The sequence below is a fragment of the Acanthaster planci genome, linkage group LG15 (genome assembly GCF_054643075.1).
Source record: "Acanthaster planci isolate LZ-2023a linkage group LG15, COTS_SCS, whole genome shotgun sequence".
Taxonomy (NCBI): domain Eukaryota; kingdom Metazoa; phylum Echinodermata; class Asteroidea; order Valvatida; family Acanthasteridae; genus Acanthaster; species Acanthaster planci.
The window spans coordinates 6411442-6427904 of record NC_141791.1 but is presented as its reverse complement, the minus strand read 5'-3'; the positions used below and the strand labels follow the sequence as shown (position 1 = coordinate 6427904).

General features: G+C 42.5%; 1 protein-coding gene across 4 annotated transcripts; it reads right to left on the bottom strand.

The window, feature by feature from the left end:
- Window positions 1-4840: 4840 nt before the first annotated feature.
- LOC110984684 (small ribosomal subunit protein uS9m-like) lies at window positions 4841-16425 on the bottom strand. 4 transcript variants are annotated; one of them, XM_087146446.1, is made up of 10 exons: window positions 16299-16425; window positions 13469-13601; window positions 12747-12850; window positions 11299-11472; window positions 10364-10449; window positions 8792-8867; window positions 8071-8196; window positions 7197-7348; window positions 6296-6465; window positions 4841-5428 (listed from the first exon to the last, which is right to left on the bottom strand). In XM_087146446.1, exons 1-10 carry the CDS (start codon window positions 16386-16388, stop codon window positions 5337-5339), a joined length of 1203 nt encoding a protein of 400 aa, XP_087002572.1. In that variant the 5' UTR covers window positions 16389-16425; the 3' UTR covers window positions 4841-5336. The 4 variants fall into 4 exon arrangements, with proteins under 4 accessions (XP_087002572.1, XP_087002573.1, XP_087002574.1 ...); XM_087146447.1 differs by having other exon boundaries at window positions 13469-13598; window positions 16299-16421; XM_087146448.1 differs by having other exon boundaries at window positions 16317-16403.
- Between the last annotated feature and the right edge of the window lie 38 nt (window positions 16426-16463).

Sequence of the window (16463 nt, the reverse complement as noted above, 5' to 3'; positions counted from 1 at the left end):
ATCTGTACGATGCAGTTGCAGCAATTGTGAAAAAGAAACTAATAAACATAATAACAAATGCATGATGAAGTTATGATGACACCATGCATTTTACTTTTTAACAGCGCTGCACTAACGCAGTAATAAAACCATCAAGTATTGGTGCAATGGCTCGGACTCTCTCTCTCTCTCTCTCTCTCTCTCTCTCTCTCTCTCTCTCTCTCTCTCTCTCTCTCTCTCTCTCTCTCTCTCTCTCTCTCTCTCTCTCTCTCTCTCTCTCTCTCTCTCTCTCTCTCTCTCTCTCTCTCTCGCGACTGCTTACCTGACTTCTGTATGAACTGTTACGGCTCTAATCCCTTTTGCCTCAAATTGTGGTGTAGATAATGTGCCCTTGAATTATTTCCTCTTCGTGAGCATGTGGCACTAGGCCAAGTCTGAGGAGCAGGGCTTTGTGGCAAAGGACAATGACGATAAGGTAGCTAATTAAAAGCTTCATTTGCCATGTTGGCCTTCAAAGGGAATTTATTGTGCAGCGAGTTTTTAAGAATATATCATGCACATATTGGTATGGTTCCAATAGTATTCTGACTCCACTCCCTCACTATAAGGGCAGGTTTTGTGACGAAGTACGTTGCTGACAATGAAGTAACTGATTCAATGATGCAACGCTTCGTCTGCACCAGAAACGGTAAACATCATTGTTGGCCTTCGCGCCCAATGCCTTGTGTTATTATGCTATACTTCACGGTGAATTTAGATGTTACGCCGATCGGCCGCCCTTTATCTGGAAAATGAAGAAATCATTTGTGGGTGTGGGTGCGCGTGTAAATTTATCGCCGCAAAATAAACTTTTACGGTGGCAAAATAAACTTTTGTATTTATTTTGCGGCGACAAAACACACACATACACCCCCACCCACCCACAAATTATTTCATTTTGGGAACATAGCTGATAATGCCCGTGGGGTCTATGATGAATAGGGGTACCGCAGAGCTTTAAAATTTACTGAAAAGGAGAAATTTCCAGGGTATGCTTATTCCACGCAAGTTGGTTTTTATATTAAATATTTGGTCGGCAGTTTAACTCTGGAAAGTGATTCTTGTCTGGTTTAAACAGAAGAGATACGAGAATTGCTCTTCGCACAGCACTTTTTAGTTAACGGGAAACAAAGGAAATACTCCGTGAGGATACAAATTTACCCTTTGCACAACGTGGACGCCATTTGGGGTTCTACCCTTTTACAAAGAAGTTTGATTTGTTTTGGTTTGGTGTGGGTTAGCTTCTATATCTGTCACTGGAAAATCTAGCCGGTGCCGTCGTTGAACTCCATACGGAGTTTCACCTCTCTTGTGCACTGAATGAAGGAATGTTTTAAACCCTAAAGGTATCATCTCTACTTCCACCTTGATAAAATCACCACTTCAAACCTAAAGAAAATAATTTGTTTTTTACAAGAAATGTTTATGGTCAACAATATTAGTATTGCCATGAATTTTCAATGTCCAAACACAAACTCTCTTTTCTGGGGGAGCCCTTTCAAGGCATGGGACAACTCCCATTTTTAATGTGAAATTTATACCGCAGGACGATGCCTATCATTTGTGAAACGTGGGCTTCGTTCTTGTTTTGAACAGCCCGTCGTATCATTAGGGAAGATCAAAATAAAAACGTGAGCACAAAATATAAGTCACAAGCACGTTATCAACTGTAAACACCATCCCTGCCTAAGCAGACCTTTCTAAAACATTTACCGGTTCGTTGGATTTGTCACAATCGACGAAGAGAAATTATTGTCGGCTCTCGCCATCAAGGTGCCAACGCCGTCAATTATTGTATGGCTTATAATTTGGGGCTTCAAGTAAACAGCTAGATTACGCATCACTGATTAATCATATCAAAACCGTACTATGGTGTTGGTGGCAAAACTTGTGATCTGAGGTAGTCTGTTTGGTACCGCCGTTTCTCGATTTCTGCAACAAAATAATTTGTTATGGTGTTGTATCAATATGTCCGTGTTGTAGGCCTAGTTGCATCCACTTCAAGTACTGCACACATAATTTGTGGGCCAGAGTTACATATGCAAAGCACCCCACAATTAGAGGTTACTTTATAATTTAACTCAGTTTCCAAAGTTAATCTCTGGCTACACGTGCCACTTTCTTCCCTCGGTGGTGTTAACTTCAATGTGCAGGACAATTAGTACTTCTGACGTTTCCTGTAAATTTTACGTCCACTTAATTCAGGTCAAGGCCTGAATGCTGCATTCGCCACTAAACGTTCAGCTAGCAGATGGGTTTTCATGGGATGGAAACTGTCTCACCTATAGCAATGATGGAAATAATGTTCATTATGTGGCTTTATCAGACTTACCTTGTACCCATTGTCTCCGAGCACGTTCAATAAGATCAGGGAATGTAGGAACTGGTCAGGGACAGAAATCCTTCATGTTTATATTAATGAAAAGGCTGCGCCTATTATGCAGTGAGTGGCATAGCTTATGCAGTACGTTGCTAATTTGCTCATCTGAACACAAGTTCAGTATATCGCTCGTTCATGTAATTGGCGACATATCCCAAAAGACGTAATCACAAAGATTTAGCGAGAAACAAATGACAACACTTTGAGGAATTGAGGTTAGGTACAAAATTGACGAGTGTGAATTTCTCCAAACTAGTGTGAAAAATTTTGAATGCAATCAATCCAACTTGAGTGACGTTTTTTCACTTCCAGCAACATCGTTCCTGGGTTTCTTGTTTATGCAAGCTTGTTTTCACTTCATGTACTTAGGTCAGAACGAGAATGTACAAGATTTACGTACCTACATTCGCTGGGTTGTAGATTTTTCGAGCTGGCATGGTGGACTTTTTGCCAGCAAGTTAGATAAGACTTAAGAATATTTTTGAAATGCAGATTTTCCTTAAAGTCAATGTTTATTTCCTTAAAAGTTGGTAAGATTATTTCGGTCTTTTATAACCGGTTTAACGTAACAACTACCATAAAATAATTTCGAAACTTTTCCGTCTGCGTACGAGCACACCGACTGCACTGGTCGTTATAGAAAATTTACATTTTTGGTTGTGACTTGCAGCAAATTCTTTTATAGGTGAGGTTATATTAGAGTTTCAGTCTTCTGCAATAAAACGCTACTAAATGCTTTACAAAGGCCTTTGGGGAGAAATAATCGACAAGTACAGTAAATGAAACAAATTACCTACTTTAAAAACTTTTGTACGTTACTTTTTCGTGTTACGCACCATGAGGGGTCAACTTCACAGACTCTCTTATTTAGACGGGCATCAGTCAAGGCGCAGCAACATTGTAGCCATGAAAACGAAGTTTATACAGTTCTAACACATGGACATTATAAAGTCTTGACTCGCCATCGTCATGCTCCTTTATCCACTGAAGCCACCGGCGGCCATCGTACAAAGCCGAATACAAATGTGATCGTTGGCTCATTGCGTAAAATTGTAGCTACTGTTGCCAGAAATTATTTCGTTAACAATGGCGAACAAGCCTCTGCGTTTAAAAACTTTATTTTTGGCACGGTACTAGATGGCCAACAACCTATGGGGCTGATCAGGGACTTTTCCGAGTCCAGACTTTCTATACAATGCCCACTCTCTGAATGCAGGCCAGTAGATGGGTCAAAAAGTGCTTGCCCGGGCCAAATCACAATTATTTGTATGCACTCAAATTCTCTATACGGAATAAAGCATTTTGCGGGCCATGAACTTTAGGTGGGAAAAGAGAATACCAGCTTGCGTCTGAGTGAGATTTGGAAGAAATCGGTGCCTGAAAACGGTCTATTTTTTTTGAGAAGTGTAGGCATCAATATTCCAAAGTGGCGAGGGGCTTCACGACTGCATTTTAGGGGTGACCTTCCGTGGAAATAAATATTTTTAAAATCATCAGTTAATTAATGGAAAATTGAAAAGAAAATGAAAAATCATAAACTTTAATTTGATGTGCGTCTTGAACACCTGAGAAAATCGTATGTTCCTGATTTTTGAAGTTCTGGTATTTATCACCGTTGGCTATGGCAGTTTCTTTACTGGCCGGCAACACTCTTACATTTAAACAGCGCCACCAAGCGTCCGACAACCCCCTCAGTTTGTCCGCCTCTTGCACTCGCATCATCACATTCTCCTTTGGGCCGAGAACTGAAAGAAGTCTTCATTTTCTGAGACGGCTGATAACTTTGAAGGCTTGTTTCCCGAAAGTCGTAAGTCTGAGATCTTCTATGTAAGTGGAACTCAGACTAAAGGTTGTGTGATAGCTACACCGCGCTGACACCACTGACAATTTTGAAGGCTTCCTTCCAATATTCCAGCTATAGGTTACTCAAGTTTGCTCTCACAGGAAAATCAGATGATCGAATACATTTGTTTAAGATGTGAAGCATTCGCTTATCACTGAGTATCAAGTTAGTCTAGATTAAAAAACCATAGCGTTACGATTCCATTTAAACTGTACTAGCTCGCAGTAACACGGAGTAACGACGTGGCTTTGAGTTCTCGAAGTAAGAGTGGCATATCTGCACACACTAATAAAGGTTAATGTTAAAAGCGCACACTGCGCACCCCAAGCTTCAATTATCGTTCATAGTTTGCGTGCAGACAATTCGATACATATTTCTCTCAGATATCTTGCTAACTTCGCACTGATGCTAAAACTTGTGAACTGATTTTTTTGTACTGCCGCCCACAGATAGGGAACCACTGCTTGGTAAAACCCAAGGTGGTAACGTAATTAACATTTCCAATTGACGTCTGACTGGCCAACGACCCATGATCCAAACACGTTCATGTAGGCCTATGTCTACGTATACCAAAACAACATAATCATTTTCGCACTGCATTTGAAATACACAGGCACCCACACTTTTATTCAATGCCTACATACATGCAAATGGGACTTTACAATCGTAATTGTTTGCTGATGAAGAGCACCGTTGGCAGTTTCGGGCATTAGGGCGACATGGCACCAGCAAGGGGGCACATCACAAGAACGGACAATGTTGATGCTCCTTGTTTTTGCTGATGGTAGGGGTGGGCCAGCAGACGGCATTGTACCATGGAACTGTCTAGAAAACTTCATACTTCACAAGGCACGGGTAACATTTAAGGCCTTATTCCTGAATGAATATTGAAAATTAATTCCCCTATGATGGAACTCTTCTAAACTACTGGCTAAACCAACACTAGCTCAAGGGTTGGTTGCTCTGAAAGTGACCTCTGAAAGTAATTAAACGGGGAAAACGTGAAATGAATGGAGTCCTAATGTAACTGCAGTTGATTCTCGATGTAAGGAGAACTCTGACTATTCACTGAAGTACGTCTATTTGAAAGTGCCATCATCTCTTTTTCCAGGTGAACTTCTTCCGGGCTCCGGCCTGACCGGGCTTCTTCCTCTCCTTGACGCGAGGGTCTCGGGTCAGCAGGCCGGCTGAAAGAAACAAAACGGGAAGTCTGAGAGCCGCCTGGGACCACAAGTATCTCTTTGGTCTTAAGCAAGGCACATTAAAACACGCTTTGGCCTTCATGCCGGATAGGGTCGGTGTACACGGCATGCTGGGTTGCAATTTGAAACGCGTAACAAGAACACTACGGCTGTGAATTTTGAACTCCCAAAAGAGGGTGAGGCTGTGGGCCTGCTGGTACACCGTGCATGTTGATGACGCAGTTGATGTCCCTCTGAACACTTCGAGATTGTGAGCGGATTTCAGCCGCATAGAGCTTGCGCTGGCAAGTCTCAGATGAAAGTCCATGAATCAAAACTAACCTGTATGCACAGCTTGTTACTTACATTTATTGCATTAACTTTGGTTAAAATCTCAATAACGTTGACGATCGAATAACAGTACGTCAGAAATTGCCCATAATATAGACACTTTATCTAAAATACTGACTCTCTCTGTACATGTTTCTTAATGCGGGATATAACCGGAGGGGTGACATTTTTGAGAATGAGAGCACCAGCATTTTAAAAATTGTACTACTACCCTCTGGAGGGGATTCATGTGAGGACTCTTTTACAGATTGAAAAAATTGGACAGTCAGTTAATAAAACTTTTATTTTTGCCTTCCCCCTCCCGACCGAAGATCCGCATACACCGCAGGATCTAACCTCTCCATGTTTTTAGGGGAAAAAAAACACATCATGAAACACTGGTGACTTGAACAGACCCCCCCTTAATATAACCTCCAAATGATTTTTTCAAATATTAAAATATTGCAATAGGCACATGATGTATTGTGGACCCCGCTCTATCTCCTACGGGATGTTGGGGCTATACTTAATGTCAAGGCTCACCTTGTCTCATTCTCTCCACCGCCGCTTCGTCGATGAAGCTGCGCAAGGCCCGGGCTGAGGCCAGTCTCACTGCTCCTGACTGGCCGGACTTTCCCCCGCCCCTGACTGTACAATCCAGATCAAACCGGTTCAGCATGCCCAAGAAATGGAACGGAAACATCACTTGAGTTCTGCACCAAAATGTGAAAGAAAAAATTACTTGCCTGTGCTGGATAAGAAAATACGTAACTCAACACCACAATACCAACACTTGGTGCAGCGACACTGTACATTTTATACATGCTCCATGCAGAGGTGAACATGTCTTACCAAGTTTTCATGCTGGGAATCTGCAATTTCACATAACACACAGCAAATGTTTTTTTTTTATTTGTGTTTACAAGAAGAAACCATCAGCAAAAACATACAGGTTTCTGCAATTTCTGTCTCACTTATTATCCACATCCCTAATAAAGAATACTGAAGTTTACAGTTGTGAGTTTAATTACCTCTTCTGGCATAAATTTGAATAAAATCTGGTATGCCGAGTTCTTTAAATTCACTCGAACCTGACAATTTGAAATCTCCATACTAAAGACACTGTTGCTATACCTCCTGGTCAAGTGTTTACTCAGTTGCATAGGAGATGCCTTACACCAATACACTGTTCTCAATGGATAAGAAGGGCACAAGGGAACCAGTCCATTCCAGAGATGGTAGTTGCCATGCAAAAGCTTGCCCCGAATCAAGAGGTATAGCAACAGTGTCTTTAGTCTGGGGAACTCAAATTGTTAGGTGTTTGTGCAATAAGATATTACTCAGTGTACCAGATTTTATTCAAGTTTAACTTGCCACCTTGTTGATCGATTTATTCCTATAACAGGAAGGCCATATTTACACTGCAATAGAAAAGAGGACTCACCTGTGTTGCACTAAATTGAAATACTCCAGGAAGCTCTGTCCGTTGATGGTAACCCGCCCATTTCCCTGGTCCCTAATGACCACACTGGCCTCGGCTTCCTTCCTTTTGCCATATCCCTCAGCGAAGGCTCGTCCGGCCTCATCAAATTGGATCTGAAGAGCCAATGGCAACCAACAACATTCTTTCATTTTGATTCCACATTTCTGAAACAAGTGATGAGCTTTCAAATCTGACGTCTGGATTTGTCGAATAGTCTTCCAGACGAAAATTTGAGTTCCAAACTTTTCGCAGGAGGCTCTCCGCGTGCATATATGTTTATGTGACTCCACACATCAGCCAGCGGGAGTGAGAAAAGCAGTACACTGCTGCACCGTCATCTGACTGCCTCAAAGAGACAATTCATTGATGTCAAATTCTTACACATGCGGGTACATGTGTCACCATGTAGGTGGCACATCCTTTATTGCAACTCAGTTTCTAGCTTTAAAGGTTCAGTAGGCCAGCGTTTATCTCCGGTTTCCCTGCCAAGAATTGATTGAAAATGTTTCTGTCCCCCCCCATGAATGGGATGCAAGATCACCCCAGGTTGCTCCCCAGCTACTTCCGGTGCTCATTTCTACTCCTGGGTGGAGAGAAGCAAGCAGGGGGGTGAGATGGTTTGCCCAAGGCCATAACTCAGGCTGTTGGCAGGATTTGAACCCTTGACTATCTGATCGTGACTGACAAACCCTACAAACACTAGGCCGCACTCCTCCCAGAACAAGTTAATGCATGCACAACGGCAAACATTCGTAACTTGCATACCTTTTTGAGAGAGGAAATCTAGTGTAAATATGGGGCAGAGTAGGGTTGCTGTGAGGCAACACAAACTCACCGGATCTATAACTTCGCGGCTCAAGACGGCCACCAGTTTGCGTCGGAATTTGAAGATGTACTCCTCTACTTCCTTGGCATACGGCTGCTGCAGGATTCTCTCCAGTAGCATGAGGAACCTGTCGTACTGTGCATGCACAAATGGGAAACCGATCAATTTGCAATCACAAGAAACAAGAAAAAGTCCCCATTCTACTAGTGCATGTATATATACCACAACTTTGCAAGGCAAAGTTGCCGCACCCTTCTAGTATTTTCATGAATTTTGGCCAATTTCATCCCTTTTTACCAAATGTCCGCGCATATTCGAAAGCGGGAGCATTAAATATCTTTACAAAGTGTCGTTGGTGTACAGTTGCATTAACAGTTTGACTCCACCCCTTTGTGTGCATTTTGCCATTTGGAGAGATATACAAAATGCCCTCTACACAAGGAGCAATGGAAAGGGCAATCACCCCTCAGCAATGATTCAACATGCAAGAATTTGGCAGGTGCTCATTTATTTAACGAACGGATGGTCTGGCATATCCTGATTTTTTTGGTTTTTGCTTAAAATGCTCCGTAGTGAGGTCTTTGCAGTACTAAACAAAGACCAGAATCAGGAGGTAATTATTAAAGATTTAATGCAAGCATTAACATCTAATTAGGAAAAAAAAATGCAACCTGTGGACGATGGCTATGTGTAAATTAAAAATAGTTCAATTTATTTTCTGGGTACTCACGTCTGGATCTGAGATCTCTTCCACAATCATCAATTCCACTGCTTTCTTATCAATCCACTGGCTTCTTCCAAGATCCCTGAACACCACAAGGAGAAAGAAAAAAATATGGGATACTAAAGAGACTCTTCCATCATTGTCGGCAGCTGGCGGGAAAATAAACTTGAAGAATTTCCAGCTACGAAAATCTACACGATGCCTTTCATGTAGAGTGTTTTTGCCCTTCACTGACATACATGGGTCATGCTATAAATTCAGAGTTCAAAAGCACGGCCTGTTTGTGTTCCCGGCTACACCTGAACTGTGTAATTTGACATGGAAATATTACTGAAGCTGATTTTCCAACTATTTCTATTTGTTTGGTATGTAATTTGCATTAAGTTATAACTCTTGGAAATTAGAGAACGCGTGCTGAACTTACAAATCACATGTCAGATGTGACAGGGACACACAAAAATTGGCATCCCTAGTTTAAAGAATGACCAATATTTACAAACACTGCAACTTGTGAAAAAATTGAACCCACTATGATGAGAGAGGATACAGTGTCGAGAATTACGTAAGGGGAAAACACCCAATTAAAGAAAATAGTTCCTTGTGGACTGGTTTAGTCAGAAGAACTCAACAAATAACTCGCAGCTCTACACACATCAACCCTTGTTCTCCACAGTGCAAATCTATTGATTTTAATCTTTCTTTAAATTTATTTATTTATTATATTTTTTATTTTACCCTGCCCGATGTGTATTTTAACACTGTATACTAAGTGTATGCCCCTGAAGGCTTGTGAAAAAAACCACAAGCGTACTCAAGTAAACTTGAACCCACGAACTCCTGTTTACTAGTGCAGACGTCTTAACCACTCGACCACCGAGCTTGCCAGTGTCGGCTGGCTGGTTCACATCAGACGTTGCAGCAGGTACTGCAAATAACTATTTCAAAGATTCCATCTTTGAAATAGTTTATATCTAGTTGTAGAGGTTTGCGGTAGCACCATGGAATGATATTTCTTTTATGAGTATGTATGGCTCTGAAATGAAGTACCTTCCGGTTTATAAGGAAGTACCCTCCGGTCCTTTTCAGAACCACGAAAAAGAGATCCTTGCATGGTGCTACTGCAAACCTCTATAGCTACATGTAACTTGCTACCTTCACCTAATAGTTTGAAATCAATTCCGGAGATAATTCCATGTCAAATAACAAAGGTCAGATGTAACAGGGACACGAAATTGTCCCATTTTTGGACCCCTAATTTTTGGAATCAACCCACATGCCAACAAGGTCCAAAAATTTACACACCTGCACTACTTGCTGCATTTGTTTAAGAAAATCATGGACAGTAGCAGTTTGCTTCTGCTTTATACTGCGCAAACACCCTTGGAGGGTTATAAACACGCAGGCAACACAGGCCGTCAAACAAGGTTTGACGTTGTACCAATTAATACAACAGTTAATACACTTAGAAAATCTAAACCATTCTGAATATTTTACTTAAAGTGCAGAGAGTGAATCCTTGCATCACAGGAAGAAAAAACGGAAAATGTCCGACTTTTTCTGTCAGGAGTGAATACTCACACTTGTTCTGCTGTTGGTTTCAAGGTCCCTCTCTTGATGTGATGGTTTTCAACTTCTATGACCCTATTCAGCTCAGCATATGTTTCCTATGGCAAGCCCAAAAAATGTTTCCATCAAAACTTTATGCCTTGAAGGTCGACTATTCTGAACAAAGCGGTAAAGTTGTTGAGGCGTTTTTCTGATTTTCTGGGTGGCTGACCAAACGGATCGCAGAGCAGATAGCTAAACAGTGTCGTCACATTCATCTGGGTGATTTTGGTGAATGTTATGGGGTTCATGTTCTTAACATTTTGTCATTGTTTTTCACCAGGTGACAAATTTTCAACTAAAATTTCAATAAAACCATGCGTTTAATTAAGTTTGCAAGTAAAAAAAGATTGAGGTCACAGAGATTAACTTACTTAAATACTTCATTAATGAAGTACACTGCATGAAAGCACATATCCTAGACGGGCATAAAATGCTAGAAACTTACTGTCCAGTCTTTGGCTTGAATGTAAGGATGAAGGATTCTTTTTTAATTCACTTGAAATGCGTTGCTTCATGAAAACTCAGAAATGAGGAAAACGGCATGGGTGACATGCTGCTGCCAACTGCGCAAGCCATGCACAAAATAATGACATTTGTTGTCTCATTTTGAGAAAAAGAAAAAAACACAGGCTGGGTGAATTTTGCCTTCATTACTTTCACTTAATCCCTCCGGGGTACAAATATTTACCCCATGAAAACAAAAAAAATGCAGTTTAGATTAATTTTGACGGAAATCAATATTTCAATAAATTTGGTCATAGCGATTAGATTACCAAATCATTGGCATCACAAACAGCCTGGTTGATTTGGTTAACAAAAAAAAAAAACCAACAAAATTTGAAAAAGTGATGACTTTGAGTCACATTTGTCTCTTCATGAAAATGGTGATGATCTGGAGTACTCACATGCATGAGATTATAGTAGTTAGGCTTGCCGGTGTAAAACAAGTAATCAAAGGGCCGACCATCTGACGCAAACTGGGCAGCCTTCTGAGGTGGGTAGAACTCGGTGGGTGGCTGCATGATGGGCCTGGCTTTCTTCTCGAACAAGCCCGAAGGCAACAAATAGCGGATCGACCTCTGGCGGATGTAAAAAACATACAGCGAGTTTTCATTTAGATGACTAAAGCCGAAAATTTCTTATGCTGAGGTGGTGAGGTTGGCATGGACTGTCTTCACCTGCCAAGTCCGGAGGGCGTGATTCAACTCCAACCTGGGGTAATGTTTCTTTGATTGCGATGGGCAGGCTACAATGTTGGAAGGAAATGGGGCGATACAATGGGGCGATAAGAGGTTTCCACGGAAGGGTCATTTTCTATTGCATGGGATATCCCAATCTATCAAATCTTTCCCCAAGTTGTCAAATGACATACGCTCAGAAGCATATCGCGGCAAGGCGGCCATGTTTTTGTGGACCGTAAACTTGACAAATGACCTCTCTGTCTGTCTGTGGCAATATCTTCACAGCCTAGAGTACTGTGAATCACCCTCATGCAAAACACAAGGCACAACTGGGAGGCAGGCGATTTTTAGCTCCTCGTTATAGGAAAAGGTGCAGGGTTTCACAAGAGCATGTACAATTCAAGTTGGATTTGTACACGTAGATCTTCCAAATGAAAAATAGATGATTAGAGAGGATTTTAAGTCACACTTTGACGGTCAGCATTCAATTTACTCAGACGTGTGCGTAAACATGCATGCGTTCAGAGTTGCTCAACATTCCGGCCTACCGGTACATGAAATTGCCAACAGAAATACAGAGATTCAAAAAAATGAACGCGCGTCCACGGACCTGGCACACTTCCTGAAATGCCTTTCCCCGTCATGTTGCACCATGTAAAAAATCTCTATTGACTGGAAACATGTACAAAACGGTGACTATAAAATAAGAAACTAAATGCCCAACATTCAGTGGTGCAATGTGTTGTGAATTGTTATCGAGTGACAAATGATGATTATTTTGGAAACTAAAGGGGCCGTGCTGTCATGAACACGGACAAGATCTGGTGGAATTAATATACCTGCTTATAATTCCTAATATCATCTTTAACTAGCTGCCTGGGGAGTGCAGAGCTTAGTGCAGCCATGTCAGGCAGTGACTGGCTAATCAAGCACAACCCCTCTGTCCTCAGAGGTACCCATTCACTCCTAGCTGGAGAGTTAGTAAGTAGGGATAAAGTGACCCTACCCAAGGTCCCAGCATGTTACCAGCTGTTGAATTCAAACCTCCGAACTCAATAATCGGGACTTTAGTATGCAAAATAATCTGTACTGAGGACGGCATTGTTGATCATAAGATGCTGTGCTTGATTATAAATTGGCCAATATGAATGAATAAAATCTGAGGTCCTCACATTGATGTCCTCCTGTGTGAACGTGTCCGGGTTCTCGCCCATCATGTTGGCCAGGTGACGGCGCCCTCGCTCGTATTCTTCCTGCTCTCTCTGGATGAGTGCGTCTGTGCCAACGACAAACATACAAAAAAATGCAATCTCAATCGGAACAAACACATGCATGCACACCAATGTACGTTAAGCATGGCTCAATTGTCACCGTTTGCCAGCTGTTGTTTTGAACATTTTGGAGAAGATCAGGCGACAGTTACAAACCAGCGCAAACAAGACAAATGACCATGGCCAGCTACATGTACAGGTTTGCGTACATGTACTTAATACACAGCCTTCTTCCAGTCAACTCATCGGGAACCACACTGCAAGCTCTGACTGCACAATGGCAGTTCAAAGAACATGATTGGATAAATCGGCAAAACATGGTGAAACTCTTATCCTGGACTTTGCAAATTGGACAAAGTGCCTTTGGTTTAATCTTTAACCCCGTTGTATTTTGGGCATCCGATTCAATGTTTTCATTTAGAGGTGAATAAGGGGTGAAATTTGACAAACGCTGCACAAGTTCATTTCACTGCAGACAATGTGACAAACATCCTAGGTCTCTACTATCCCCCGACCTTGACCGCATGATAAAAATGGCCATTTGTAGAACTGCAGAGTCCGAGTTTACTTGCATGACTGAAACTCAGCTGAGTAACAAAATCAGATTGCATCCGAGATCTCACCGTAGGCTGTTCGTCTGTCTTGAGCAGCTGCAATCGTGGCTGACATCAAGTCTGTGGTTTCTTGGGGTTCCTCCTTAACAGGGGGTGTGGTTGATGCTGCTGCTCTACGGACATGGTGATGGGGAAGATGCTGCTGAATCCCCCCCCCCAAAAAAAATAAACGAAACAAATTTTATTTAAGAACGATAACATACAATGTGAAGTGTCTTGAAATCTCAGTTCTTTTCTGACAAGTTACATGTACATGTTTAGAGAGCAGTTAGGGTTCAGTGCCGACGCATAGCTTCATGTACAGCCTGCCACAGCATGATGGCAGCTGCGCGCACTCAGGGGCCGTTAAATTCTCATGAATTAAAGGACCGATGCTGTGCTTGGAATTGTGTTGGTTACGAATGAGTAATTTTGTTTTGTTTTTCTAGAATTATGTCAAGACTGAAACGCTGGTGAAACCTACACAGAAGTACTCAACTTCACTTTGACTACCTTTCAAGATTGAACACAAAGATTCTGCAAGACTTTTTATTTAACTATCTACTTTTACCCTTTACATGCATATTCCTGTTGCATTAATAGACAAGTACAGTGTACAACAAATTGGCCTATTCTGCCAACCACTGGCTTGTGTTGGTCATGTTGGTGGAGCAGTGCAGACTGCTGTGCTGAAAATCAAGACGTACAGCAGTAAGCCTACATGTACATGTAAAAGAGGTTCAAGGCCCAGCCTGGGAGAAAGAATCCTTGTGAAAGAGAGCTGGTGAGAAAGTCAAGGGCAGTGCGGGGCTGGGAGGAGGAAAAGAGGAGAGGAGACTTGCATGTAAGCATGGTAAAAGGGGTGAAAGAGGGGTCATTTGTTTTGCTTCCAAAAGTCCCGCCCCTGCTGTTTTGAAATCCTTTTTTCCCAACCCCCTTATTCCATCGTATAATGTCCATGGCACCCAGGCACCCCATTTCATAGCCTACATGTGATTCTACCTCCATGATGTAGCGTTAGGCCTAATTTATTTTCTGATTAGAAATTTCCTACTTCGTGATTGCACATCATTTTGTATTCAAGCTTTTTACAGCTAGTGGCGAAATAAAGGACCTGTCGTCTGGTCGTAGCGACTGTATGTACTGTCATGACGGTGAAGGACATTCACTTTTTTTAGAGGTGGGAGGAAATCTCAGACAACTGAACCATTCCATGGTCAGATGGCATGGAATCGAATGCCACTATTGGAACGTCGAGCCTGGACATGCCAGGCATTCGACACGTCATGCACGTTAGTGCCGGCACTAGCCATGCCGGTTTCGAGTCAACTCGGACCCATGCCAACTCGGACCCATGCCAACTCGGACCCACGACCAACTCGGACCCACGTCAAGTTGGCCCCAATACTAACCCGGACCCACGACCAACTTGGACCCACAACCAACTCGGACCCAATACTAACTCGGACCCACGACCAACTCGGACCCACCCTGAGTCAACTCGGACCCAACCCCAGGAGCGTGATTAACTTGTTGAAAATTTTTGTTTTGTCCACTTTTACATTTTTAGCATTTGGTAAATGACACTTTTGCACTGTATGCTGCCAAGCTGTAACGTCCTCTCTACACGTTATGCAGGCCGGGGAGACAGTGGCACAGGCTTTCCAGAATCTCTCCGTTGTCCAGATCCAGATCACTAGCAGAAATCGAATGAACTTTCACCAAACAGCCCCCAAAGTTTTTGTTGCAATAAAAAGCCACAGATAGGCCCTTCTGATGTACATAAGATATACTGCATACGTACAACAGATACTGCAGATATACATCAATGTCACGAACATTGACCTTTTACAGTGTCTAATGGTGTTATCCCCCACCTCACTTTTCAATTTTTTGGGCCTGGCAAGTCTTACACCTCCACCTTGCCCATTAATTCCCTCCCCCACCCCCAATACCGGCAAGATTTAAGCAGATGGAGGAATTCATCCATACAGGCCTTAACTGACTGTCCAAATAACGCAAATAGGTTGGTAATTTCGAACAACACAAATCAAATCATTTTAAAATAAAAATCTTGAATATTTCCTATTGGCTTAAACTTGGAGACGGTTTTGAAGCGTCGTATGTCTGCTCGCGAGCTCATTATTAATATTTTGTGATCCCATGGTTTCTTATTTTCTACAATAAGACGTGCCATAATCACGAGGGATCATACAATTATTTATATAATCGGCCCGAATTTGGGATTGATGTTTCCAGTTCAGAGTATTTCTTTCACAAAAAGCCCCACAATGCGGGCCTATTTTGGATAGAGGCAGGCGGCTACATCCATATGAGCGCATAGTTTTAGTATTAGGGGGGTATCTTCGGGAAATGGCGAATAAAAAAGTTCATAAAATTGAAACGAAAAGTGATCAATCTGTCCATAATCTTGAATTTCGAACGAAAAAATGAAGGCCAACCTCTTCGCGAGGTTCAAGAGTCAGCGCTATTTCGGTCTACGGGCGCGTATTTGGTGTAATGCAACCATAAGACTCAGTGGGTCCGAGTTGACTCTAGGTGGGTCCGAAACGGCGTGGGGCCGAGTTGGTTGTGGGTCCGAGATGGTCGTGGGTCCGAGTTAGTATTGGGTCTGAGTTGGCGTGGGTCCGAGTTGGTCATGGGTCCGAGTTAGCCTGGGTCCGAGATGGAATGGGTCCGAGTTGGTTTGGGTCCGAGTTGACCTGATCCCGCCATGCCAGCCGGGGCCTGGGTCGCCGAGCTCGTACGTACTAGGCCTACCACCAGACCACTGTGCTAACTTCGGTCCCGATCCCCCTCTAATAGAAGGTTTAATTTTCTAAAGTGAATGGTAACATACCGACGACGCAGCAGTGACCTTTTCTGGAGGGGAAAAGTGGTACTTTTGTCGGAGACATTTCCAAAGCTGTCGCCCAATGCACGCCGCCATAATGATCAATAATGATTTATTGGGACGCTTGGTGGCGCTACATTTCCCGGGAAATCTTCAGGTTTACTTTCCTGA